This window comes from Chlamydotis macqueenii, chromosome 2 (assembly GCF_036417535.1).
Source record: "Chlamydotis macqueenii isolate bChlMac1 chromosome 2, bChlMac1.mat, whole genome shotgun sequence".
NCBI lineage: Eukaryota > Metazoa > Chordata > Aves > Otidiformes > Otididae > Chlamydotis > Chlamydotis macqueenii.
In genome coordinates, this window is record NC_141557.1 from 44,029,215 (window position 1) to 44,055,010 (window position 25,796).

Here is a 25,796-nt window from a genome sequence, read left to right on the forward strand (position 1 = left end):
CGTCCCCTTCAGCGGCTCTTCTCTGAGGGCGTCGCGGGTGGGTCCGCACGGCCGGGGCTTGGAGGGAGAGGGCAGGTCGCGAGTGGGGGAGCAAGCGCCTTGCGTTCGGAGCGTCTCCAGTGCGGGTCCCAGCCCCGCGGGCAGGCCCGCCCCGGCGAGGAAGTGAGGTCGTCGTCTGCCTTCGTGCCGGTCACAGCTGCGAGGTGTTGCTGTGGGGCAGGGGAGCTGCTGCTGCGGGCAGAGGGCCGCTTGCTCCCTAGGCAGTCCCAGCCCTGAAGGGAGCACCTTGCGTCCAAGAAAAGTAAGTGCGGCTAGGCGTATGACGTGCTTTTTAGGGGGACCTTCTCCAAGAGGCCTACCTGTTCTTCTCTAACAAACATTACCTTAGAGTTGGAAAAGAGTGAGTCAAATCGCTATCAGCTTCACAACTCGACTCTTGCTAAAAGTCCCAGAAGAAGCAAGCAGGCATGTCAACTCTTTTCCCTCAATTTACAGGGGTAACTGTAAATGCATGATAATAATGCATGATCAACTTTACATGCCATAAATATTTGATGGGTGATTTTTATCTCTTTGATTCGTGGAAAACCTAACATAAGGGATGTTTCCTTGTGTACCTCCCTCTCAAACAAAGGATGCACGTTCCCAGAGCCCCTGGATATGCAGAATGGTAGTGGCAGCATTAGCAACTTATGTATGCCAGCAGTTTGTACTTAAGTTTTTTCTTACTGTTGAGTTTAATTTTTATTTTTCATGGAAAAGACTTCTTTTAAAGTAGTATTTTAAAATAGGAAAAAATGGTCCTTTATTTTTTTATCCATGTGTGTTTCTCTCAATGGTTTTCTATTGCTTTGCAACCCAAACTGTGGGTATTCCTTTCATATATTGTTTTAGTAAAGATCAGGTGAAACCTTGTTGGAACTCGTAGGTCACTATTCATTAAAGTAAATTTCAGTTAGGTCCTTTACTGAAACAGCGGTAGCTCTATACTGAATTATAGGTACTTGTCGTAATAGATGCACAGTTATTGGTCACAAGTGTTTTATTGTGGACAGAATGCAGATGCATAAAACTGGCAAAGCTCTGGTGGAGATGTATCATGCAGTAAACAGTGACCACTAAATAGAGGAATGCTGCTGAAAAGCCACCAAGAAAAAACACTTGCTCTGTCACCCTAATTTTTCCCGAGACAGCAAAGCAGATTAACTTCCACAGGAGTTTCTGCTTCCATCTCTTTCCCTCTATCCGTGTGGCCTGCTATTAATTCTGTTATTTCTGGTTTTTATTGTTGTTGAGTCAACTGATTTAAATCACTAAAATAGATAAATTTGATTACTAGAATGGCAGAAGAACTCTTCCAGTTTACTGAGTTGAATCAGCTTGCAGAAAGGGTTTCGCAAGTGGCAGAGCCAGGACAAAGGGTGGGGAACAGAACTGACCAGAGAGTAAGGAGAGAAGGAAGAGCAGAAGGAAGAAGGTGTTTGAATTTGGAAAGCAGTGGGATGGGAATGCTCTTTCAGTGATAGTGAACATTAGGTTGGCTCAGCTGCAGTTCAAGCTGCAGTTCTAAGAGAAAGGGAGAAAAAAAAAAAAAACCAAATTAAAAACCCCAACAGATTCTATAATACACTTCATTTCCTAACCGAAACAACTTCCGAGAGTCCAAGCTTTAGCTTACCTACTTAAATCATAAGCCATAACATCGGTTTTAATGCAATTTTACAAATAGATTGCTATTTATCTGCGAGTGTGGTCTTGAGATTTTTGTGAAGCTTTACTAAAAAGTGGAAAATCTCTAAAATTCAATGAATTAGCTTTTAACACCTCAGTCACAAAGGCACTGAAAATAATGAGAGTTCTAAGCTACTTCATGTTGCTTATTATTTTAAATGATTCAAACAATATGATACCATATTGTTTGCATGTGAACTAAATTAAGTTGAGCTATGTAAATTATATTCCCCTAGGACTTTTTTGAAACTAGAATGTGTGTGACGGCAAGTAATATTTAAATATGAGAAAGTAGTAGAAAGTAAAAGGCTACATGGAAGAACAATAATAAGAGCATATTGCTTTGTACTGAGTAGGGAACATATTGGTGCTGAGAAAAAGATGGTGCAATTTTCCTGCTCTTTTGCTTTTATAGAGGCTAATGTTGCTAGCTGGAAAAAAAAATCTGGTGATTGTAAATCTACCAAAGATTATTCACAGTAAAAGGCAGACCACCTCTTCTCTTTCTCCCCTCCTCCTTTCTCTGACATGCATTCAATCTGGAGTGTTTTTAAGGTGGCTTTCACTGTCTCATCCTCTTGTAATGGAGGATTTTGCTGTGTGCATTTGAAAGAGAGATGTGTACAATCAGAATTTTCTGAGGATTTGCTTACCATATTGTCACACCTGACAGTTCTGATGGTGATTGCTACCTTTACCAGAAGCAATCCATCCCTTCTGTTCTGCCTCCTCTCCATTTTATTTCTGTCTTGGGAGCTGCAGAGAGAGAAGGTGAAAATGAAAGTGCTTGGTCATCGTACTCTCAGGTTAGGTTAAAAAAAAAAATCAAGATGGAAACAAAAATATTGAAAGAATCATGTCTTCATCAGCTGTGTAGTATGCTGATGCAGTATCTCAATTGAATTACTGATAGAGTTAGCTGTACAGCGTGATAGGAAGAGGAAATTTAGGAAAAGCCTGTAATGAAGATGAAGCAACCATAGAAAAGAGGGGGGAAAAAAATCAATAAGACATTATTTCCTTTCATCCCCTGTAAAATAAGTTTCTACCTGGCAAAACAATCATGTGAATGTGTGGGAACAACCGTTCCATGCAGCCTTTTCCACAAGGTAACTGTGAACAGGAACAGATGTTAATGATGCCTGGCAAACATAAAAGCCTCATTTTCTCCTACCTCACCCAACCTGTAGCTATTTGTCTGGGCATGTTAAATATAAGGTCCTCCCCAACTATCAAATTGTAAGTTTTAAATTTATGTATTTAAAGTATATTTTCTTACCTGAAACTACCATTCTGATTTGATAGTATCTTATACCTGGTCACTGTTACACTTAGAGGTAGGTATGACTATAGAAGGCCTAGGAAGATAACGAAGAATCAGGTCCATCAACTATGATGAGAAATAACATTGCTTCAGCTGCTGATTGTTAGCAACAGTTTTAACTTGAGAAAGCATTGTCAACGGCTTAACTACGTGTATACGTAAGAGCAAACTATGACAATATCTCATTGGCAAATGACATCATTTCCTAATACAGGCGTGATCTGCATCCCTCTGTGAGTTGCCCTGGGATGATGCCAAAGTGCTGACCCTGAGAGGGAGTCAGTTGTGTAGCTGCGAGCTAGCTATGCCGTGCTGACCACAGAGGGACCGACAGGCAAAGATGCCTCTTGTGCACAGCGCGTTAGCGATTGCTGGAATGGGGTCTTGATTTCTCTTGTATTCTGTGCCTTTTTGGTTTCTGGTGTGCTTTGATTATTCTGTACCCCTCTGCTTGTTCTTCATATAGGGCTCCTCATTGGCTGTCTCTCTTCACATAAAAATTTTTATCTGAGTTAGCGTTGTATAAAATCCAAAAAGTACTGGGCCAGCTTCTCTGTCTGCATGTATTGTCAGTGACCAAATACTATAAAATTGGTTGCGAATTTAGAAGATTTTTTTTTTTCATAAGCCTATGGAAATGAATTGTTATAGTTCAGTTACATTTAAAAGATCCGTTTTTGGTTGTTAGAGATTTTGCCTTTAAGGCAAAACTGGCTTCTTAGTAATGTTGACCTTGTTGTTGAAACCAAAATCATAAAGGTCATCGTGCTCAATATGTACTAATAATTCACTGTGAAGAAAGCATCTCTTTCAAAAGGCAGCAATGAAGAAGCAGAATACATAGAATTTCTGACTAGATGTTTTGTTGCCTTTGGTTGTAGCTTATTAAAAAGTACAAAACTAAACCTTAAGAAAGGAAAGACAAGTGTGACTTACCATTATTTGTTGATCTGAATTTTTGTGCAATTGATACTCAGAAAGCATTCACAAAGATGGTAATGATTTTTGAAAGTGCCTTTTTGTAGTAATAATAGCTAGTCGTCAGAAACTTAATCTTAAAACTGAATTATTGATTATTTTCTTGTTTACCATGCTCAAGTTATTCTGTGAGGCAAAGAAAAAATATTATATGACTCCGCTGAATATTTGACAATAGCACAGGTTGTGAATGGCTAACATCAACATTATTAATATTATTAATATTTCAATCTGTATGCTGAAATTTGTTAATATAAACTGTATTGATAATGCTTAGGAATAACAAACATGTCTCAGGAGACTTAATGGGGTGAATCCGTAGGAAATATTAGTTTTCTTTATCAGATTTCTGTTTTTTGTTTGACCAAATATAAGTCTTGTTATTCATCCAATTATGTTTTTTACTAGTTGGTAAAGCTCTGCAGAACATGCAGCAATGTACCGCTTCTGAATTTATTTTCTATGTACTGCATTGTAAATGTTTAAGAATGTGTAGGGCTAACTATTTTTATGAAGCAGAGTATTGTGGCCTGCTGCAAAGGAGACAGTGTTTTATTTCTTCAATCCAAATTTGTTACCATTCTGCAGCAGACGCAGCAGAGGACCTTAAGTGTATCTTTAAGTACACCCTTAAATTTGCGTGGAATCAATGGGATTTAAAATGTGCTTTACGTGTCTGGCTGATAATACAAAAATATGTGCTTGCTATGCCTGTATAGAGGATAACTATGCAGACTCTGGTCAGCCAAGAGCTGCATGCCCTTACTTTCCATTTGTAGACCAGGTATGTTCCCTCTAAGATGCATTTAGCTCTTTCAGGGCCACACAGTGTAGGTGTGATTGTTCCTTTGGTCTGAGCAGGATCGTTTCTCCAAAGAGAGAAATATCTTAGTTAATGGGAGGAAAAAAAAAAAACAATTAAATTCTGTTTATTCAGAAGAAAACATATACAAATGAATAATTTGTCTGATTACTGTAGAGACAGTCAGCAGCAGGCACTTCCTTGTGCATTATTTACAATTCTGCTCCTTTAGTCAGCTTCTTACCTCTGGGAGCTCAGCGTCTGCTTCTCAAGTAGCTGTTTTGCTTTATACTGGCTTTTTGTCATGGCATGGCTACTTGGATAGGTTACCATAAAACCAGGAAGGATGTGTGTTTGTGGTGTGGTAGCTACTTTATGCATCTTACCTCAAGGTATCTGTGGAAGAAATTTGTATTTGCTTTGTCTTCAGTAGGAATAAGGTAAGATGTCTTCCATTTACTGCAAAATAAGAGTGTTCATAGAGACAATTACTGCAGAGTAGCTAAAACCATGTAAACCTGTACTCAGGCTTCCTTGCAATAATGTAAAGATGCTCTTCTAAGCTGAGGCTGCCAAACTGTCGCCTGACTGCCCTGTTGTGTGGGCTGAGAATCTGTCATCTACAGGGCTTGCTTTCTAATTGGTTGTTTCCTGCTGGCCCAGTCTTTGGGTGGTATTTCCAAAACTATTATAAAAACCTCAAAAGGGGCTAATGTTTCAAAATTTGGAGCCCTACTTTGAAGATACGGAATGTTTTTAGCTACCACCTAAGCAAGCATTCTAGAGTGCTTAGCTTGGAAAGGAATATTCTAGTTATGAGAGTATTGTATTAAATGTGTTGGGTTTAGGTTTTTGTCATCTCAGTGGCTTAATGATCTTGAAACCTATTCCTATTTTAACCTGCCTGTGCACAGGAGAGATTACTTGTTTTGTTATTTGCCAAAAGACAGCTCTGTTTTCAGTTTCCTATCCTTCAAAAATCAAAAACTTTGGAATAAGTTTTGTTTACGCAAACTGATGTCGTTCCCTCTGTTTTTCCCCTTAAAAATCTAGTAATTGAAGATCTACACTGTTCAGAAATACGTGTACCTACTTCTTTAAACTACTGGGTTAGAAATTGCTATTTTAACTAAGTGTTGTGTTGTTTCATATGTTGGAGGAAGGTATTATTTTCCATATTTCTGTTTCTGTTACTTGTGAATAGTATCTCTGGTAAGGATTGTGTCCTTTTCAATAAAACTGCCTGTTAAAATCATCATCAGGACTGCATAAATGGATTATTTCAGTGTGTGTGTATATATATATATATATAAAATATAAAAAATGGATAACTGGTTAGTATAATCAAGTTATGAATGTAAGACTAAACTGTACTCTAATCTCTATGAATTGATAGAAAAATGTAGCCCAAACAGAAAATAAACAAAAATTGGCAATATGGAGAATTGCCTTAGAATAGCCTCACAGTATCTTAGAATGTTGTTTTCTGGTTTTTTTTTTTTTTTTTTTTTTTTAAGTTATTAATGTGATTAGTGGGGAAATATTGTCAGTAAGAGTTCTCACTTGAAAGCAAGCCTTAAAATACATGCAGTAAAAAGAATTATAAAGGTTCTTTAGAGTGGAAGGAAGCCTGGTTGTTTTGGGTTTTTTTGGCTTTTATTTAAGTCCTGACGAAATCTATCTTCATCTTGTATTAAGAGATATTGTGCACAAAAACAGTTAGCAGAACTGCACCCAGAATGCTAAGATGTATTGTCCAGATGCATTTTTAACATGTAAGGCAACACTTTAAAAGTAAGGGAGGGGTGGAGGGGGTGGGGAAATCAAGTAATGAGTGGAGAAAATCAGATCTCAGCACCAGGCATTTATAGCTATCCTTAAGATAAACAGGGTAATGAGACAGGGCCATGTGATGGCCCTTTGCCTGACTGGCTAAAAATAAACACTGTGCATACTTCTTATGCATCTCTCCCTTTAATGTGGAGGAGGACAGAAAAATTTACACAGGAACAGATGCTCCGCTCCTGTCCCTTTCACAGCACCCTCCCAGGTTCTTATCCCTGCCCTTTGCTCAGTGAAGCTACACGTAAGTGAAAGGCCTCTGTTTAATTCTTAATCCCTATATGATGGGAGCAGGTCTGTGGATGTAGTTGAGGATTAACTGATCTTTTAAAAATAATTTTGTCTTCTTGTAAAAGTATGTGATTCAGGCTTCTATATAAAAATAAAATTTAAAACCCCCACAAACCAGAATATTTTGTAGGTTTATTTACACAGAATAAAAGAATAAATCTTGCACCTCATGACTAATAAAAACAATTTCTCATTACTGTGGTAAGAATCTTGCCAGTGCAAAGAAAAAGAATCAAATCTTACTTCAGGGAAGTACTGTGTTATGAAATGGATTCACACCTGAATGAATAGACGTATCAAAGAAAATAAAGGAAAGATAGATTCTTGTTTTATTCAACATGGCATATTTTATAAGAAATTAAGATTTCTTTGTCAAAAATATGTTTATTGATGGTTGTCCAGCATTCTGTTTCTCATTGGGCATTGAGTTTGGTTGAATTTTTTTCTCCAAATTCTTTACAAACTGCCAATTTAGCATCTGTCTTTAACATAATGATTTATGCTGGAAACTTGCTGACCCTTTGTCCAGGTTTCAGCTGAAATGGAGTTAATTTTTTTTCCCAGTAACTACTGTGTTTTGGGTTTAGTATGGGATTTGGTGTGTGAGAATGCTGATAATACACTGATGTTATGAGTTGTTGCTAAGAGATCAAGGACTTTTTTCAGCTTCCCAAGTTTTGCTAATGTGCAGATGGAGGAAGCTGGGAAGGGATATAGCCGGTACAGCTGACCCAAACTGGCCAGAGAAAGGATTCCATACCGTAGATGTTACGCTCAGTATATAAGTGGGGGTTGGCCGGTGGGCAAAACTATGGAAGTTGCTGCTCGGGATTGTTCTGAGATCACTCTTGGTTCTGCTCTGTGATCACTGTTTGGGAGGGGCTCTGTCGGTCGTTGGGGTGGTGAGAAATTGTGCATTGTTCATTTTGTATCTTTTATAATAATATAATTATATATTATAATAATATAATAACACCCTTGAGTATACAGTAGAAGTATTTTAGCTAGGTACTCTAAAGTCTTTAAAATAAGTATTGATGTTTATTAATGCGATAGTCTGTGTTTTGGGAAAAGATTAACTGTGGCACAGTTGAACGATTTGTCTGGTTCACATAACGTTACGTTCAGATTGCATCTGAAATCTCCAATTGCTTTATTTTGCCTTTTGACAGACATTCAAAATGCTAGTCAGGAATGTTCTTGCATAGGAATAGAGATTCAGTGCTGGTGAGGCACATCATGGAGCTGATTCTTCTCTTGACTTGGGCTAAATCAAGCGAAACCTCCGTTAAGCCAGAGGTATTGCAGCAATGCAAAATGAGCGTGAAAAGATAGTCAAGCACAGATTTTTTTGCAAGCTATTTCCTCTTCTTCATTCATTGCTTCAACATGTGAGGGACACAGAAGCCAGGTACAGTGCCAACAGGACATCTATCATGATGGCAGAAAGGGAATGAGGAAGTGCCACTGCCCTGCTTCCACTGCTAAGCAAATACAGATCTCTCTCTAATTACATAGTCTCATTTCAGATATGTGTTATAGATTTCCAAAATGTATGTTAAAGGCTGCAGGTTGTAACCATTGTAAGTTACTTCAAAATAAATATTTTGTGGTTTTATATTGTAAATACATACAGTCTGCGTATTTGACTTTAGTAATATTTTTGCCTTGCTTTCATAAGAATAAATATGCATGTACAGCTATTATTGTTATGTGGTTATATTCAATAACTAAATTTAAATTTGTGCAGAAGGCCACACATTTAAAAAAAAAAATCTCAATTTTAAATGGTTTTGAGTATGTCTGTTTTCCCAGTCCACTGTGTCTTTCACAGTTCTTTTCCTTTCGCTATTTCTAACTCATATAAAACATGAATGCCCCTCATCCTCTCATCCACCAGGTCACTCTGGCCCATTGTGGTTCTGGAGCATCTCATGTTTTCTTTGCTTTGTAATAAAGCTCTTCCCTACATCCTTATGTTTGGAGCCCTTTTCTGCTCTCAAATCCCTTTTTAGGATTTATATTGATCTTTGTGCTGGTCTTCCGTTAATGCTTGTGTCAGGTTAGAGTTCACTGTCCAAGCAATTGCTCTCATTCCCACTCTTAGACCCCTACTGTTCCTCAATTCAAAATTAAAATTCGCTTACTAATATGACAGCGAAGCATTCAGTAATGTAAGTGGTAGACTCACTGAAACAGTCTTCTCTGTGCAGTGTCTGTTAGTAAGAGTGACTTGCGGTAACAAGTCTGTAGTGTGGAACAGAGCCAGAGAAACCATGAAGAATGAAGGATGTGCAGGCTAGCTGAACAAATTGGATTGTATAGGGGAAATATTGGAATGTGCAAGAAATTAAGATAGATTGTTCTTAAAAGTGAAAAAAAAAAAAAGTGCAGAACTGTTGTCAAATGTTCTGTCAATCTTCATTTCCTACTGTTTTAACTGCATTTCTTCCCTTCTCAGGCATCTCTTAGGAACTCAGTAATGGTGATACGAGTTATCTGCCACTACTATATTAAGGAGATGTTTCTTCCAAAATGATAAGAACTTATGTCATTCTCATAATAGTCATTACTAAGCTTTGGAGTCATTATGGTGACTTGTAGGGCTAAGGATTCCAGCAAAGCTGTCAGTGCAAACTCTGAAAAATCTTTTCAGTTTGCGTGTCAAAGATTATAATAGACTTTGATATATAAGAAAAAATTAGTCTGTTCCATGGAAATTCTGCATTCCAGAAAGGCAAATCGGTACAGTCAGCGAGGAGAAAGAGAGTATGGTGATCCATGGGATTAGAAGTGTACAGTGTGAGATTAGGAGCATAATTGCACTACGCAGTGAAGGATAGCATAGAAATAATTGATCCAACCACCACTATTTCCAGAAATGAATCAGTACAGCCACATCAGTTTGTCATTGAATACGTGTTGAGGAAGACTGGCTGTCATGGTGGCACGGCACATCAGCTTGAAAGGAATGTGCTAACGTAACGGCTCTTAGAACCAGGCACATGTGAGTACAGTGTGTCCACAGTTGCTCTGATTGGCATGGTGTCCCAGTCGGCTTGAACCTCTTCACATTGCACACCTTCTTGTACGATATATGTGCTGTAAAAGAGCTCGACTTGATCAGCCAGGCAAAATGAATATTAGCAGAAGATATTACTTCTCTCTCTCAGTGTACTACCAGAGAGAGAAAAATCTCTCTTTAAATTAAGGGATAGTGTTAGTAGAAGAGTGTAAGTCGTTGACTGACTAGGAAGGAATACATTGAGTCTAAAAATCAACAATAATTTTCTGCAAGGGCAGAGATGCTTTGGGACTGCCATCTGATTGAGTGGTTATAGAAGGGGATTTGATCAGTTTCTGAAAGGAATTAAGTGATACGGCTGCAAGCGTAAGAGTGGATCATTTGCAATCGTTTGATTCAGGAGTTCTCTTCTAGTCCTGTGTTCCTATATCTCTCAATTCTGTTCAAGTGGCAGAGTCAACAATACATTCCACTATTGAATAATCTGGGAAGAGCAGGGATTATAATTAGAATTGCAGCGTTGTGGAGTAATAATCTGCTCTTGGTACATATATTTATTGTGTATATATATATATTTTGGTTAACAGAGTTGAGGGGTGAAAGGAGTGGGTTCTGTAGTAGGTAGACTATATAACCTTGAAAATGCATAGGGAATTAAGCTTCTTCAGTTGTACAGTTAATGAAACAATTTTTTAAATCTTGATTCTTTTTAAATAACAGTGAGAAAACAGGGGAGTCCTGTCAAACTTATTGTAAAAATATTCCAAACAATTATCCCAAATCATTATTTCAGTCATTCTAGTCATGAGGACTTGAGAACTGCTGAATTCAGCCAGATGAAGAGTCCACCTTACCTAGTAGCCTGTCTTTAGTAAGTAGATACTTACAGAAAAGCTGTACGGAGGCAGTCATGCTTACACTGATTTTTTTCCATCATGCTCTCCTAGCCTTCAGTGGCTAGGAGACTCTTTTGTTTAATAGTTACTGCTGACCTACTGAATACAACCGCTGAATTCATGAAGTCATGATTTTTTTTTTATCCATGTACAGTTTGGGCCTCGCAATATCTAATTAAAATTAGTTTAGTTTATTATTACAAAATATGTGCATGCCTTCCAATATTTATGTTATGAAAGCTAGTGAATAACTGTTCACAGCTCACCTTTTCCATAAAGTTTGTGACTTACTACATCTCTGTTGTATCCTTCATTTGATTTTTTTCTCATTCTACCATAAGCTTTTTGATAATGGAATGACTTAGACTGCATATAGTATTCATAATGTGTCTATGGCCTGAATGCATACAGGGCAGACTTTTCGTGGATGTTCTCTGTTAATTTTTAAATAATTCCTAAATTTCTGTTTGGTTCTTAAAGCACCAGATGTTTTCAGGTTTCTTTCCTGTGATACTGACTAACAACCCATGTATATACACATAAATGAGTATTTTTCCTTCCCTCTATTGATGTGTGTTCTGCTTACTGACACTGAGTAGCCTCTGGCGTTTTATCACCCATTCAGTATTGAACCATCCTCTGAAGGTTTTTATAGCCAGCCTTAGACTTCCTCAGCATAATAGTTTTGTGTAATCTGTTTTGTATTTTTTTTTCTTTGTCTTTATATGTATACTTTTCCACCTCATTGTTGAAGGGCCGAGATCTCTCAGTTGAGCCTATGTCAGTGAATTCTAATAGTTTCTTATTGTGAATTTTTCTTTCTGAAGAAAAGAATACAAGCAATATAAAATGTGACCTATAAAAATCACTCATCTTTTTTTCTTCTTCTTCCTAAAAGGAATTTTTACCATTTTAGTTTCATTGTTTATTTATTGCATAACTAGCTGCATTTTAAATTCATTTTCAGGATGTAGTTCTGCTTTTCAGAGGTTTCATAGGATAATGGGAAAACAAGACAACAGAAATTCACTGCTGTTCGATCACTTAATTATCACACATGTTGAGTTTAATGGCTCTAATTAACATTTTTACTTCATCAGAGTATGGGATTCTGGCACATGCCAACAATTGAGAGTGATTGTTCAGGAAAAAGTATATCAAAGAAACTGTTCTTTTCCTTTTTTGAATGTTAGCATGTAAAGGTTGCCTTTGACTGTCTGCAGTCTTCTATTGGCTTAATCCACTATGCTTACTTATTAAGCTATGAATACCTGCAAATCCTTTAAAGGATTAACTGTATCTGCCTGCTAAGCTTTCCAAGGCGGTTAAAAATAACTGCAGACTGATTCTACTGACACACTAAAAATGGGACCTGCTCTACATTTTATGTTGTATTTGCTGCTGCTTTGACAAATGTAACACAGTCTGGAGGTACTTAAACCTTCTATGAGGGTTCAGGTTGACCAAGTGCTCTCAAAACCCCCACTCTAACTAGCAGCTGTTTTCACTTACAGCCCATAGAGAATCAACATTTGCTTTGTCTCGTGAAAAATGCCAGTGACCAAGGACGTACAAAGTGGAAAAAGAAATTCAGCTTAAACCAATGCATGTAGTAAAGGTATCCTGCTCTCTAGAGAAGGCCGTGGCTTAACACAAGGTGGCCTGACTAGTTCCTGCAGTGCAGTCCTTTATATATGACGTGCCTTTTGCTAGCTGCAGTCATTGACTTCAGAAAATGTGGATCTTTGCCACATTTACAGATTTATTGTTATATTGTAATACAGTATGTACATGTATGCTGAATGCTGCTAGGCATTATTAGGAAGGGAGCCAAACAGATGAGATTCCCTGTAGTGGCAGCCTTACAAGGGATGCACAGTTTCTCATGGTGCTCCAGAGAGTGTGTGAGACAGCAGTACATTAAAATGTGTACTGGCTGCCTCTATGCTCTGTTATTCCTGGTGGCTATCAGGGAAGAAGAGTTGTCCTTCACCTTCTTCCTTGGTCAAAGAAGTTAATTTGTGGAATATGTAAAATGGAAACTTTGAGACAAGGCTTTTCACTGTCTTCTACCAGATATTTTTCTCTCTGACTTCTTGTACTGGTACAACAGAAATTCCAGGTTGAAAACACATGCTGGTGTTGTCTTGTTGGCAAAGGACAGGATACCTGATGTGGACCTTCTTTGCTACAGTGATTCCTACCTTCCTTAACAGATTCTTTAGGCTCCTGCACAAAAGCAGAAGCTGGAGTGCACATTACAGCTGGAACTGGTTCTAGCAGTTTTAAGAGCTGAAGGAACATAATGTGGCATAAAGTTACTCTGCTCTCAAATGATGGGCCTTAGGCTAAATAATACCTAGGTGGGTGCCTGAATCCTGCATTTGTTCCGAGATGATGAAGGAGGAATATTGAAAACCAAATGCAGTGAGAGGTAGGTCCTCACAGGAGGCAGCTCTGTCAGCATTCCTTATAATGAACTCCTGACTGTAGAGCAATACATACTTGGGTCATGGCTTGCCAGCCACCTGGTCAGAGTGTCAAGCATTGACACAAGTGCAGAAGGAAAATTGGATTCATCAGTGTGGATTCAACTTTCAGTCCCAAAATAATATTTTACACAGAAAGGCTGCTAAACTTCTTTAGAGTTTAGCTGCTCCAAGAGCTAAGTAGTTGTTACTTAATTACTTAATTATTAGACTGTTTGGCAGTGGAAGGGCTGTAGATTTTCTTGCTCTTCTAATATGTAAGCAAACTGCACAAGCCAAGCTGAAGGATCTAGCTTGGATACAATACACAATATAACTTCATTAACATTAATAGTGCTACTTTATTTAAAATGCTTTTGGAGACAGATTAAAGTTTGTGCTGAGACAACTTCATACTGAGCTAAATCATGATATCACATTATCCTTTTTACTAATTCTACCTAAGGGAGTCAAGAAAAACTTGGGGTGGTGGTAACATTTTAAACCATTTTGATAGTCAATGTCTGCCCATGCATGGCTCTAGACCGCCTGAGGAAGTGCCGTGGTTAAGCAGATACTTTGCTTGTGATATTTCAGCAATGTATCTTAGAACTAGTTGCAGAATTTCTACAATGCACTGTATTGCAGTATGCAGGCAATGACACGGACTTACTGCGTAGATTATATGGTTCTAATTATTTCAATGCTATTTTTTTGATTTAGGCATATATTGCTTAATGTGTGGTTTTTAGCTGAACTTAATGAAAAAGTGTCGGGTTAAATTTTACTCAACATCTATTTTGGAGGGAGAAAATGGACTTCTACAAAATGCACTTCCTAGTATAAATTATTTGGTTCTTTGGTATGAATAGAAACTAGCATTCTTATGTTTTAAATAAGAAATCTTGTCGAACCCAAGCTTGTCAGATTTTTGCCAGGAACTTGCTGGTTCCCTGGCAGCTCATCTACGCATCCACTTGGAAGGATGCCCAGCCTTCCGAAAGCTGCAGCTGCCTCTGTGTCAAGGATAGCAGTGCTTCCAGGGCAGCAGGCTCCAGAGCGAGTGGCCAGATGGACTTTCTCAGGTACCTGAGGTACCTCCCCCTCGTTGTGAGGTGATGTGCTGTGCAGACAGCCTCCTGGCAGGGTGGTAAATTAAGGAACTTTCAGGTCTGGAGATGTTTTATCTTGTGCTAGCTTTTAGGTTTTTTTCTAGGAAATCGTTTTATAAATGGACATCCTATTCCAGTCACTAAGGAAGACCTTGTGTCTGAAAAGAGGGATATATGCATTTAACACATCACTTTGTAGCAGTCCTGCTTCCAAGATTCATGTAGACATGACACAAAATGCAACAGCATATCTAGAGGAATGTTGGTTTTTAAGTAGGAATTTGTCTGTTAAGATAAAAAGAAAATCCAAAATCCCAACAAAACCTAATGCCCTGTCAGAAGCCAATCTTGTTTCTCCTACAAATATCTAATCTTATTTTAGATTCAACCAGCCCTCAGCACTATCTTGTGGACTAACATGCAGGTTTTTTTTATATTGATGGTAGTTGATACAGCCTTGGTATTAATAATATATTGTTGAAGGACTGCAATAATAAGTAACAGCTGATAAGCTTTAGGTTGATGTGTACAAGATTGTTGACCTTAACAGTTTTTCTCCTATCTTTTTAGTGCTGGGAACAGTACAATTTAATAGTGCAGAGCAACGCTAGTGAAATTTTGGGATTGTAACTCTTCGTGTTTTTATAAAAGCAAGTGCTAACCATTACTCAACAGGTTAGTAAATAATAAGCAGGTTTGCTTTCTTTTTCTGATTATTCTTTAATAGTTCACTGCATTTTAAATAGCTTGTTAGAAAACTTATCTTTCCTAACAGAGCTCTACTCCAAAAATAAATAAATTCTGCGATGGTAGGCATGGTTGGAGAAGAACTTCTCTTTCTGCTCCAGCTATTGCTTGTAGGTTGCTGCTAGATGCCATCTAAGTAAGTAAATCTCTGTTTTACTGAAATTAAATAATGATATTGAAAGAGACATATTAATGTAATGAAGCAACTGTGATACACCAGATATTTTATAGATTGTTGCCTGGAGATGGAACTTTTTTTTTTTTAATAATTACCCTCAAGGAAATTTAATGAAGAATTTTTAGTTAACATAATGTACTAGAGCATAAGATAATGAATGGTTCTTATCATTAATTTGTTGAATAGAAACTGATACTATAAAAGATGACATTCTAATATATTTTCCCCAGCTTAGTAACTTTCTCAGCATCTTTACGTGTCCCACTAAAGTTAGTAAGTTCATTCCTGAAGTTTCCAGTCAGAGAGAATAATGTTTTCAGAATCTAGGTGGATAATCTTTTTGCTTATACAGTGTTATCTAGCAGTGCAAGAACTGAAGAACTAAACATTGCCTTCTTTGATTGGACCAAAGGCTCATCAAAATCAGTACAAAGGATGGAAGCACTATAAATAAAAAAGGAAAAAAAAATTCCTCTGCTATTTCTCAGCTAATATAGTGTGTTGGAGTGGAGAAGGTTGGCCTTGTTGTGCATTTAGCAGATGCTTCCAATGACCTGTCCAAAGTGAAACCCTGCTCAGTTGATTTTCCTCTGTGCTACTTCAGCTCAATGTGTATTGAAAGCATTGGAGCTTTGCTAATAATAAAATTAAAATGAAGTAGAGATCAATCATACATATTGTTTCTTGCTGAAATGATGACAGGTAGTTTCTCTTTGATTTTTATTATTCTTTTGTACCAGTCAATATAAAAATTGTGCTAACATGTTTTTCGCAACATTTACAAATTGAAAGTAGTTGCCTAACTCCATTCCTGCTTACGAACTTAATAACAATATGCTTATATAAAACAGGCTGTGATGGTGATATCTTCAGCTTCATACTGGCATAGCTCCAACCGCATAGCTGTTGACTTCATGAGGATTTAGGTACAAACTTAAAGTTAAGCCCATGCTTAACTGCTTTGACAATCTGTCTCTCTCCCTCTCGTGTTGTTCGTAATATCATATAAAAATCTATGAAATTTGGCAGTGTCTTTAACAAGCAGTATAGGTTTTTCTAATACTTAGTAAATGAAGACATTTTACCAGAAGTGTAACCTCACATTTCTGTGATTTATGTGCATTCTTCCCCAAAATAACATTCATCTACAGTAAGATTTAGTTGGGCGTTTATGCCTGACCAAACTAATGTGACTGTCTAGACAGCTGTGGGTATATTTAAATAAAAAGATTTGTAAGTGCTCTAATTATCTTGATAAATCAGGAGCTAAGTAACAGTATTGGCATAGATTAGAATAAAAAAAAATATTTTAAGAACACGTTTCCTGAAATTTTAGTTCCTAAAAATTTAGACAGCATGTCTATGTATCTCTTCATATTTTTGGTATTTGCTAGATGTACTGTAGTTTCCATTGGTATGTGCCCTGTAAGGCAAGGGACAACAGAATCAAGAAATAAACATCTGACCATGTCACAAATCCAATTAATTCTGACAAGGCTATTAAAGTCAAGTGAATAACAAAGCAATGCTGTCTGGAAGCAGCTTTGTATTTTAGATCCTACTGGAGATGGTAGGACACCAGCTGGACAAAGCAAAAATACTCCAGGCAACTGAATTTTCTGCATCCACTAAGACCCTCTTATACCCTGACAAGGTCACAGCGCTATAGCATTTTCAAGTGTCAGGTCTCATCTCTTCCCTGTTGCTAAGTGGCAGAGAGGCAGGGAGGGAAGCATTCCCCTCACAGAATGTAAAATATGTGCTAATGTCATTACAAGGTAATGCAGTGAAGCAGAAACTGCAGTTAACATCACCACAGCCTCTGCTCAAGCACCACCACCATGTTTGGTTCTGATGATAACCTTCCATAGATTTCCGTGCAGCGATCCTCAAGCAGAAATTCTGGTGATTGTCTAATCCCAGAACCTATGCGTGTTAAAAGTAGCTTTCCTTTTCTTAGCTCTTGACACGTGTAGTTATCCTGTGTCCCATTTAATGAAACCAAACAATTAAATGATTGCTTCGCTAGTCTGCTGCATCCATTCGTGCTTGAGACTTGTGGGTGAATTTCTCATCTTGAGTATAGCATTGTCAATCTAGTGATACTCCTTTTACAATATTATTTTGGATTTATCTTGAGGAAGTTCTACAGCTTTGTCTCTCTTCTGACTCAAACCTAGTTAGTGATCATGCAGTACCCTCAAATAAGATGCTCACTTTCCATTTACACTTGAGTAATGGAAGAAATGTTAGACCCATTCACAGCATTCACTATTATTACTGTTAATTGTTGATGTTATTTGCAGCTTATAACAACCTACTTTTCTAGTTGCTGGAGAAGTCAAACATACAGTTTATCAGCTCCAATATGAGCCCTAAAACTGGAACAAACAGCTATCTTCAACTTTGGGATGGAGGAAGGAATGTTTCTTTGGGGAGCATGAGAATTGGGGTTAGCTCGTCTCTCACAGCTAGTTTGCAGCTGTCTAGCATTGGAAGTTTCTTGGCACTTTTCTTGTATTTCTGTTTGATTGAAACTAAAATTGTGTTAACTTCAGCAAAATTTTCCAAAGGGAGATTTCTCAGGTTTAAAATGAGATTTCTGATCTAGAAACCAGAAACAAATATGTACAATGACGCAGTGGTTAAGTTATTAAATTATTAGATCTGGAGCAGGGAGCTGAAACTGTTTCCCCTCTCCTAATTCCACATTTGTAGGCACTTCATCTTTTGAATCTTTTCCCCCTGCAACTTGAAGAGATCAGAGTTTTGTTTTTACATAGAGGGCAACAGGAGTCCAAACTTCAGAAAGTCTGTAGTGCCTGTTTTGTAGTTAATCTTAGTGTTGGTCCCATCTTTCCTAACACTGAGAATTTAACATGGAGTGAGATGGGTAAATTTATTTTAACTGTCAGAATGGTCTCAGAGGTCAGGGAAGGGAGCAAGGAAAGAATAAACAATTGCTTCTGCAAGGAGTTAAGAATGAAACATAGCATCATGCTTTTACATTTTTCTAACTGCATTGAAACTTGATCTTCTTGCTACAACTTTGGACACAAATAGAATTTAGCAAATGGATCTATGCTGTACATGCAGCGCAGGCATATGCTGACATACGATTACCATATGTCAGTCCACAGAGATTCTCTAGCTCCTGAGACATGTTTAATTCTTTAAATAGCTTTCCATCTTTTTAACATTTTGGAACATGTTTCATTATGCTTTTTTTTTTTCTTTCCTTTGAAGCCATGTTCATTTACAACTGACTTAGATCAGGCAGAAAGGACTGATAGAAGCTAAATAGCTTTCAGAGATTACTATGACAGTCATATATTTGGAACTTGAAGAGCCAACATTAACTATTGAAACAAAATAAAATCTACATTGATCTTTGTAAGCAGAGAAAACATTATATGGATTGGGATTTTTGTCCTGGATTAATCCAGGATCATATACAATATTTTATTTCTGGTATGTAACACAAGTTAAAATTTTAATTAAAAAAACCCAAACCTTTGTATTTAATCATGTTTCATTAAATACAGAGGTTTAGACTTGAACTGGAGACTGCCTGAATCAGAACCTTACAGTCTCACACAGAGAACAATGGTAACTGCCAACAGGGTATTTCCTGTTGGTTTTTACACAACAACAACAACAAAAAATTGGATATCTTCATATGATCTGCAGATGTGCAGCATGGAAAGCATTTAGATGCAAGTTTTACAGTGGCCTACTTTTTTTAGGCAAAGAGTAGATAAACAAACCTCCTATCTGTTAAAAAAATAATTCCATCAGAATAGCCTTAACATCTTTCAGCAAATTGTGTGACACATAAAATACACTCAATCTTATGTTCTTAATTTCCTAAAGGTTTTGTAGGGAAAAATACTTTACATTGACTTAAATGCCTGTAAGAAATTTTTAAAAAGGAAGCATAATGAGAACATACACAAAGATTGTACTGCTCTGTGTGAAAGCAGAAAAACTGTACTGAACACATTCTTCCACTTTTTCAAGATCTTATATAGACTTTATGATCAAAATACTTCATTTGTATCTTTAGAGAAAAGAAAGTTGCTTTAAACTTATCAAGAGAGAAACCAACTCTTTCTGAATGTCTGGAGAAATACTGAGAATATTAACTACCATAAACAAGTAATTAGTAAGAATTTACATATCTTTTGTTTTCCAATTTATAGATTATTCCTGCCTGGAGACATAATTTCTCAATAAACTTCAGCTTCCTAACTGTTCCAATACCAAGGACATCAAGCATTAGACTTGCCTACAAAGTCTATGTGTCAGCTTAGGCCAGCACAGGAAGAATTCTTAAGACTGGGCTGGAAGAACCAGTGTTTACTCAAAGCCTCTGATTCGACATAGGTACATTTGCTTTCTATTTCTCCATCTCAGAATGGGTCAAAGTGCTCTACAATGTAGAAGGGCACAAAGTAGTGCTTGACACGTTTTACATAAACACATAGGTCATGGAGACATCCTACTGTTATGAGTAAATCAGTTCTTGCTTGTGCTAAAAGGCACTTACATAATCACAAAATGTTTTAGAGACCTGATCCTTCTGCTCTTAACTGTGTAACTGGAAATTTTGCCCCTCTGCAAATGAAAGATTGGGCCTCAGTACACTTCTGTTGAAATAAAGGCTTTTCTGTCAGTTTGAGCATTTAAGTGGAAAGCAAAGTTCCATAAGCTTTAGGCAAGCCTTCTCTACAGGAAGGTAAAGAATCCAAGATGTATGGTGATATGTGTATAGTTTTCCTTCTACCACCACGTTGATTACCAGTGTAATTGTAACTGAGTGTGCAAATTTTTTCTGGATGACATCAGAAGGGAAATATGACAAAGATTATATAAAACAATTTTTTCTTATCCTAGGAAGGTCTTAAAACATAGCACAATTTGGGTGATCCCTAGGCTTAAACCCATTAACAGAAAAAGAGAATGGAGTTATCATGAGAGCCAAAGGGAGAGAAAATATGTAACAATACCATATACAAACAAAATCTGATCAGGTACAGAATGAGGGAAGGGGGAGGTAAGTGATGCAATGAAGTTGTTTATCAGGTACTATAATACAAGGAAAAGATGAACACCTATTTTCAAAAGGGGAATCAGAAATTTCTTGAGGATGTTGTGGTGTCATTCCTCCAAATCCCTTACGCTCCATTATTCTCTGTGTTTCTCAGTGGTACCCCACTGCACTCAGTTTTGCACCTGCTGCTTCTTTTTCCACCTCCCAATGATGATGAGGTCCTGCCTGTCTAAGCTTATCTCCCAGGCTCAGCATCTCTATTTGACTGTGAGCAAAGCTGTCACAGTGGTAAGCATTGCCAGAAAGATACTCTGCCTCTCTTTTTTTTTTTTTTTTTTTTTTGTTTGTTTGTTTGTTTGTGAAAGCAAGGTGTAAGAAGGGCTCACTCAAGGAATTTTCTGGCACTGCTACTGTGGCTGCAGGGTGAAGGCTAATGTTCCTCCCCTACATTACCAAGCAATGCGTGTTCCAGTATGGGAGTCAAGAGCAGGATCTGCAAAAAGGGAAACTGTGTCACTCAGAAACTGCAAGAATGAGAAAAATTAGAGCGCTTCCTTCTGCCTGTGAAGTTTTTGTGTAGACAGTGGAGGCTGGTGTGAAACATCCGTGTGAGACAGGTGAAAGGGGAACTTGCTGTTCATAGAAGTCCTGTGGTGGAGGAAGTTTTCTGAGATAGCTTTACTTCAGGGAGTTTCAAAAGGTGTAATGGAAATCTGTGGTACTGGGTACCACGTGTGGGATACCTGATGCAAAATAGCCTCTGTGCCTCTGTGTGAGAATATACTGGAGATGTGAGGAACCTGAGCACCAGCTGTTCATAGCTGTCAGTCTGCTCCTCCTGCTCCAAGTGAATTGCTAAAGTCAACACAGCCTATGCTGATTTATTCACTGCTCACAGACTGAACATAAACTGTAATAGTTTGTGATGCATCATAATTTTCCTGGAAAATATATTCCATAGCACTCTGAAAGCAAAAATACTGTATTTAAATGAGATTCACAGCAGTATATTTTACTGACTTTGAGAGACAGATTCAGAAAAAGAGGATTGCTAAACTGAGACAAATCGCTGCATTCAATATATTCAAATTTGCACTTGTTTACATTTTAAAGAACAACTGCATCTGTAGGGAGAAAATGGGACTTAAACATACCTTACTTTATTAGATAGTGCCACCTAGGGGTTAAAAGCTTTTAAATTTTAGAGTGGCAAAGGATAGGAAGCCCTATTAATAGCAGAGAAAGTATTTCTTAATTAAATTATTTGTATTTTGGAATTTACTAGGCAAAGTGTTGCTGAGATTTACGTACTGTTGTATCTGGCAAAAGAATTGTAGCTCTCACAGTTCCCTTTAGAGCTGGCCATGCTCTTCTCTCTCTTCCATAGTCTGACAGTGACTGGGGATGTTGTAAATCCTGATTTTCTCCTCTACTAGCCAAGTCTTGCTCATATGATCAGTGGACAGGTCATCTGCATCTACTGCTGCAAGGCTGGGTAGGAGATTGCTGTCTTGCTGGTTTTGAGTCAGCAAGAACTTTCAAAAGACCGCCTTGAAAAGTTTGCTTTGTGAGGCTAAAATCAGAAAGGAAACCCTGGTGTACTTCTACTTAATCTAGCCTACTAAAAAAAGGCACTGTACAAGGGAGCAATTAGATGCTGGGACTACTCTCTGTGAGCAGATACGCTTTATTCGTTCTGAAACTCCCCCCCTGCCCTGCATGTTACAAATTACAGTTGGCTTCTTGTGGCTTCTTTTGATTTAGGCTAGAAATGGGGAAAGAAGAAAAACTAGAAAAATCTGCCCATCTCTGTACCATGTTTGTTTTTCCAAACTGAGTTTTGGGGTAAAAGCCTGAATTGTGGTCATTTCTTTCCTGAAAAAAAAGAAACCAAAACTGCAGGAGAGGTAATATTTTAGGAGGTGTTTTTTTCCACACACCTTTTTTTCTTCTCTCAAATGGTATTTCATTTTATTCTGTATCTTCCACAGCAGATGGCGTACCTGCCTTGCTGAGACCGGAGACTTTCTGTGATCTGCTCACTTGGCAAGGTCTGCTATCCCTCAGGCAGAATGCAAATTATACGTACCTGTAGTCGAGAACTCTCTTGTCCTTAGAGGAAGATAGTGATACTGTCACATTTTTCAAGGACAAATGGCAATAACATTTTTGGATTACATGACTGTATACTTGAACTAATGAAGGGCGTGTGTCTCTTCCCCTCCTTCAGTACCTTCCATAAACATAAGCAATTAAGATTTTATTATTAATAAGAAGGGGGGGAAAATACCTCATTTTATTTGTGTTACGTTCCTTTTCAAGATCACCCATACTGAAAAAAAAGAAAAAAATGCCAGCTGACAGAAATTGCTTTGTGTGCCTCAGAAATAGAAAAATAAATATTTTGGAACTACAAGCCACAAACATGGCAAAACGGTGCTGCAAGATGCTGTAAGCACCCTTCAGGTAAAAAAGAGCTGCAGTGAAATCAGCATGATGGATAAAGCAAACTCTTATGAGTGTCCTCCAGATGTCATGATGTAGAAGAAATGAGAAGCTGGATATCAGGGCTGCCATACTTGAAAGTGACTGAGCTTTGACAATATTGTTAAAGAAAAGCTACAGCAGGAAATAGTAAATTCACTGTGGTGCCCACCTTGATGCGGCATGCTCCAGAACAAGCAGACTACTGTGTAGATACTGACGATAAAAACTGTACGAAGCCTGAGAGTGTGGGACATTCATTCACATCAGGTCGCAATAGACATTCCTGCTCTGTCACTCAGGGGGGATTTTTGGTGACTTTCTTGTTTTGATAAAAGTCAGAGAGAATATGCGATTACACTAGTAGTAGATTACACTAGTGCTTTTGCCTTTATAGGTTCTATTGCTTACCAAAGCAGCATGTTTTTTCATATATATGTGTATGTGTGTTTTATGTAAATACACATATAAATAAATCAATCAAGGAAATGCCAGGGTAAATAAATAATCACACTAGTAAGTATATACATATTAGGAGGACTTGCTATTACAACTTTATTGGTAGAATTCTCTAATACAAATACGGCCTAATGGTCTGGGCCAGCAGCTGTTTCTTACAAAAGAAGATACAACAAATTGGGAGACTTGGAATAAGGTACTTATGAATCAAGATTGCAAGATCCTCCCATAGATATATATACATATATCTGTATGTATAAAAGAAAGTCTGAAGATCAGTGTTTAGTGAAGAGGAATGGGAGAAGTGGTGATTAACAGAAGCTACTAAACATAATTTGGAATATTCAGAATTTCAATTATGAAATTAAAAGAATCATCCTGCTCTTGAAATTCCTGAAATAATGTTTTCAAAATCTTCCATTTTACAGGTCCTGGCTCATTAAAAGCTGTGATGGTTTAAAGGTGTTCAGAGCTGGTGTGCCTAAAAGCCTGTTTCTTTCTTCTAAACTGTATCCCTCTGTTAAACAGTTTCACCTTTTCTTACAAACCTTGCCTCTCTGAAGTGCCTTACAGTAGAGTTAGAGAAAACATTGTAGCTGGAGGCATATTGCTAGAAAACTAGCAAGAAGAAATCCTGCTTCTACTCAATCACTTTTGCCATTGACTTCCGCAAGGACAAATTTCATCCTCACATCTGGTCTTTCTTGACAAATGTCCACCTGGCAACAAGGTCAAAATAATGTAAAGTAGAATCTGTTAATCAGAATTGGGTGTATCCACACTTACTGTCAAAAGCAGAAAAACAAGTTGATGTTTAACAGGAGTAAATGAGAAAGGGGGATGTCTTGGAGGGCCACGTCTGGAGAAATAATACATGAAAGTGTTCCCATATTAAAAGATGACAAAATTATGGAAGCAGTGTCTTACAGAACCCAACCGTGACACAGAAGTGCAGAGAGGATGATGATGGAAACTCACTTTCACAGAATGGTAATGAAGGGCAACTGTCCCTGTGTCTCCGGAGCTTGACTCCAAGGGGCAGAAACACAGGGAGCCTTTTGGTGCCTGAAATGGGGCCACCCCTGGGGCCCTTTCTCCAAACCTCATCCTACCTCCCACTCTACATAACAATGGAGGTTCAAAAGAGAAGGTGGCTCCTCTAGGCTCCTCTGGAGTGCCTACGCAAGAGCCAGAACAATGTATGGCTGCTGGGCCTACAAAGGTACATCTTAGCAAAGGTGAATGCTTAACGCTACGCGCATCCAAGTCATTATAAACATTTAAGAATCTCTGAATATTTGTGATGCTGCAAATGTAATTTATCCCATGTCTGGTACTTTAATGACAACAATAACAACTGCTAATTGGAGTGTTCAGTCTGATGAGGGGTTGCTTTGTCCCCCAGTTCCCTGAATTCCAAGGACACGTCAAACAGCGTGAAGCTGGGCTCTCCTGAGGGGACTGAACTGGTGCCCATTTTGGGAGGAATTCAGGATACAGACATGAGGCCACCTCATCTGCCTTCATTACATGGTGATGAGCACCTTAGCACCACCTACGAGTCAGGCTGATAATCCACATAAATAGGGAATATTTCGAAGGTTTCCTCGTCACCAGCTGGTGACACCTAAGGAAGCCCCCAGGTCACTGCCACTAGCACTGGCTGCTCTGGAGGGGATCCGAGCACATCAGGACTGGGCAGAAAAGACAAAATACGTTCTAGACGGCGGCCGACAATTGCCAGTCAATTCAGCCCCGCGGCAGAACCGGAAAGCAGCCACACAGAAGCTGCTCCTCCGCACCCAGCCCTCACACGGCCGCCAGCAACATGGCGCCTTTCGTCCGACGGCCTCCGGGGCGGAACGGGCGCGACACGCATGCGCCTCACCGGCCCCGCCCCTTCCCCACGGCGGGAAGTGGTGTGGCGTCCTGACGTCAGGTGCGCGGTCCCCCGGCAACGGTCGGACGTCGTGAGGCCGCCGGGAACCCGGAAGCGGCGGGCGAATAGGAGCGAGTGGCGCAGTCAGCGGGGCGGGCTCGGCGCACGGAGGGCGGCGGCGGAAAAGTAGTCCCGGGGGGAAGCAGCCGGTTGGCGGTGGTGCGGTTAGCGCTCGGCTCAGCGGCGGGAGCCTCAGCTCGATCGGCGCCCTCGGACTGCAGTACTCGGCGGGGGAGATGGCGGCGGACAAGGCCGCGGGTGAGTGCGAGGGGGGCCGCCGCGGGCCGCCGGGACCGCCTCGGGCCTGCCTCGGGCTCGGGCCGTCTGGTGCGGAGGGATACGCTCCCGCGCGGGGGGTAGTGAGTACCGGTACGTCCCGGGCGGAAGGAGAAACGGCTACCTGGATACTCTGTGCTGTTTCCTTCCGCCGACGAAGTAGTACCCCCGCGGCGGCGGGACTGCGGGCC

General features: G+C 38.9%; 1 protein-coding gene and 1 long non-coding RNA gene across 4 annotated transcripts in view; both read left to right on the forward strand.

Moving 5' to 3' along the window:
• Positions 1-7: 7 nt before the first annotated feature.
• LOC147601640 (uncharacterized) lies at positions 8-23,857 on the forward strand. The gene is made up of 2 exons (XR_015257918.1): positions 8-301; positions 22,439-23,857. It is a non-coding gene; the product is annotated as an uncharacterized LOC147601640 (long non-coding RNA).
• A 1,476-nt stretch (positions 23,858-25,333) lies between these two features.
• CNOT10 (CCR4-NOT transcription complex subunit 10) overlaps positions 25,334-25,796 on the forward strand; it is a 36,536-nt gene continuing 36,073 nt past the window's right edge. For all 3 annotated transcript variants that reach the window (XM_086742755.1, XM_086742756.1, XM_086742757.1), the window contains exon 1: positions 25,334-25,587. In XM_086742755.1, the coding sequence (XP_086598881.1) occupies positions 25,566-25,587 (22 nt within the window). In that variant the 5' untranslated portion in view covers positions 25,334-25,565. The remainder of the gene's footprint in view (positions 25,588-25,796) is intronic.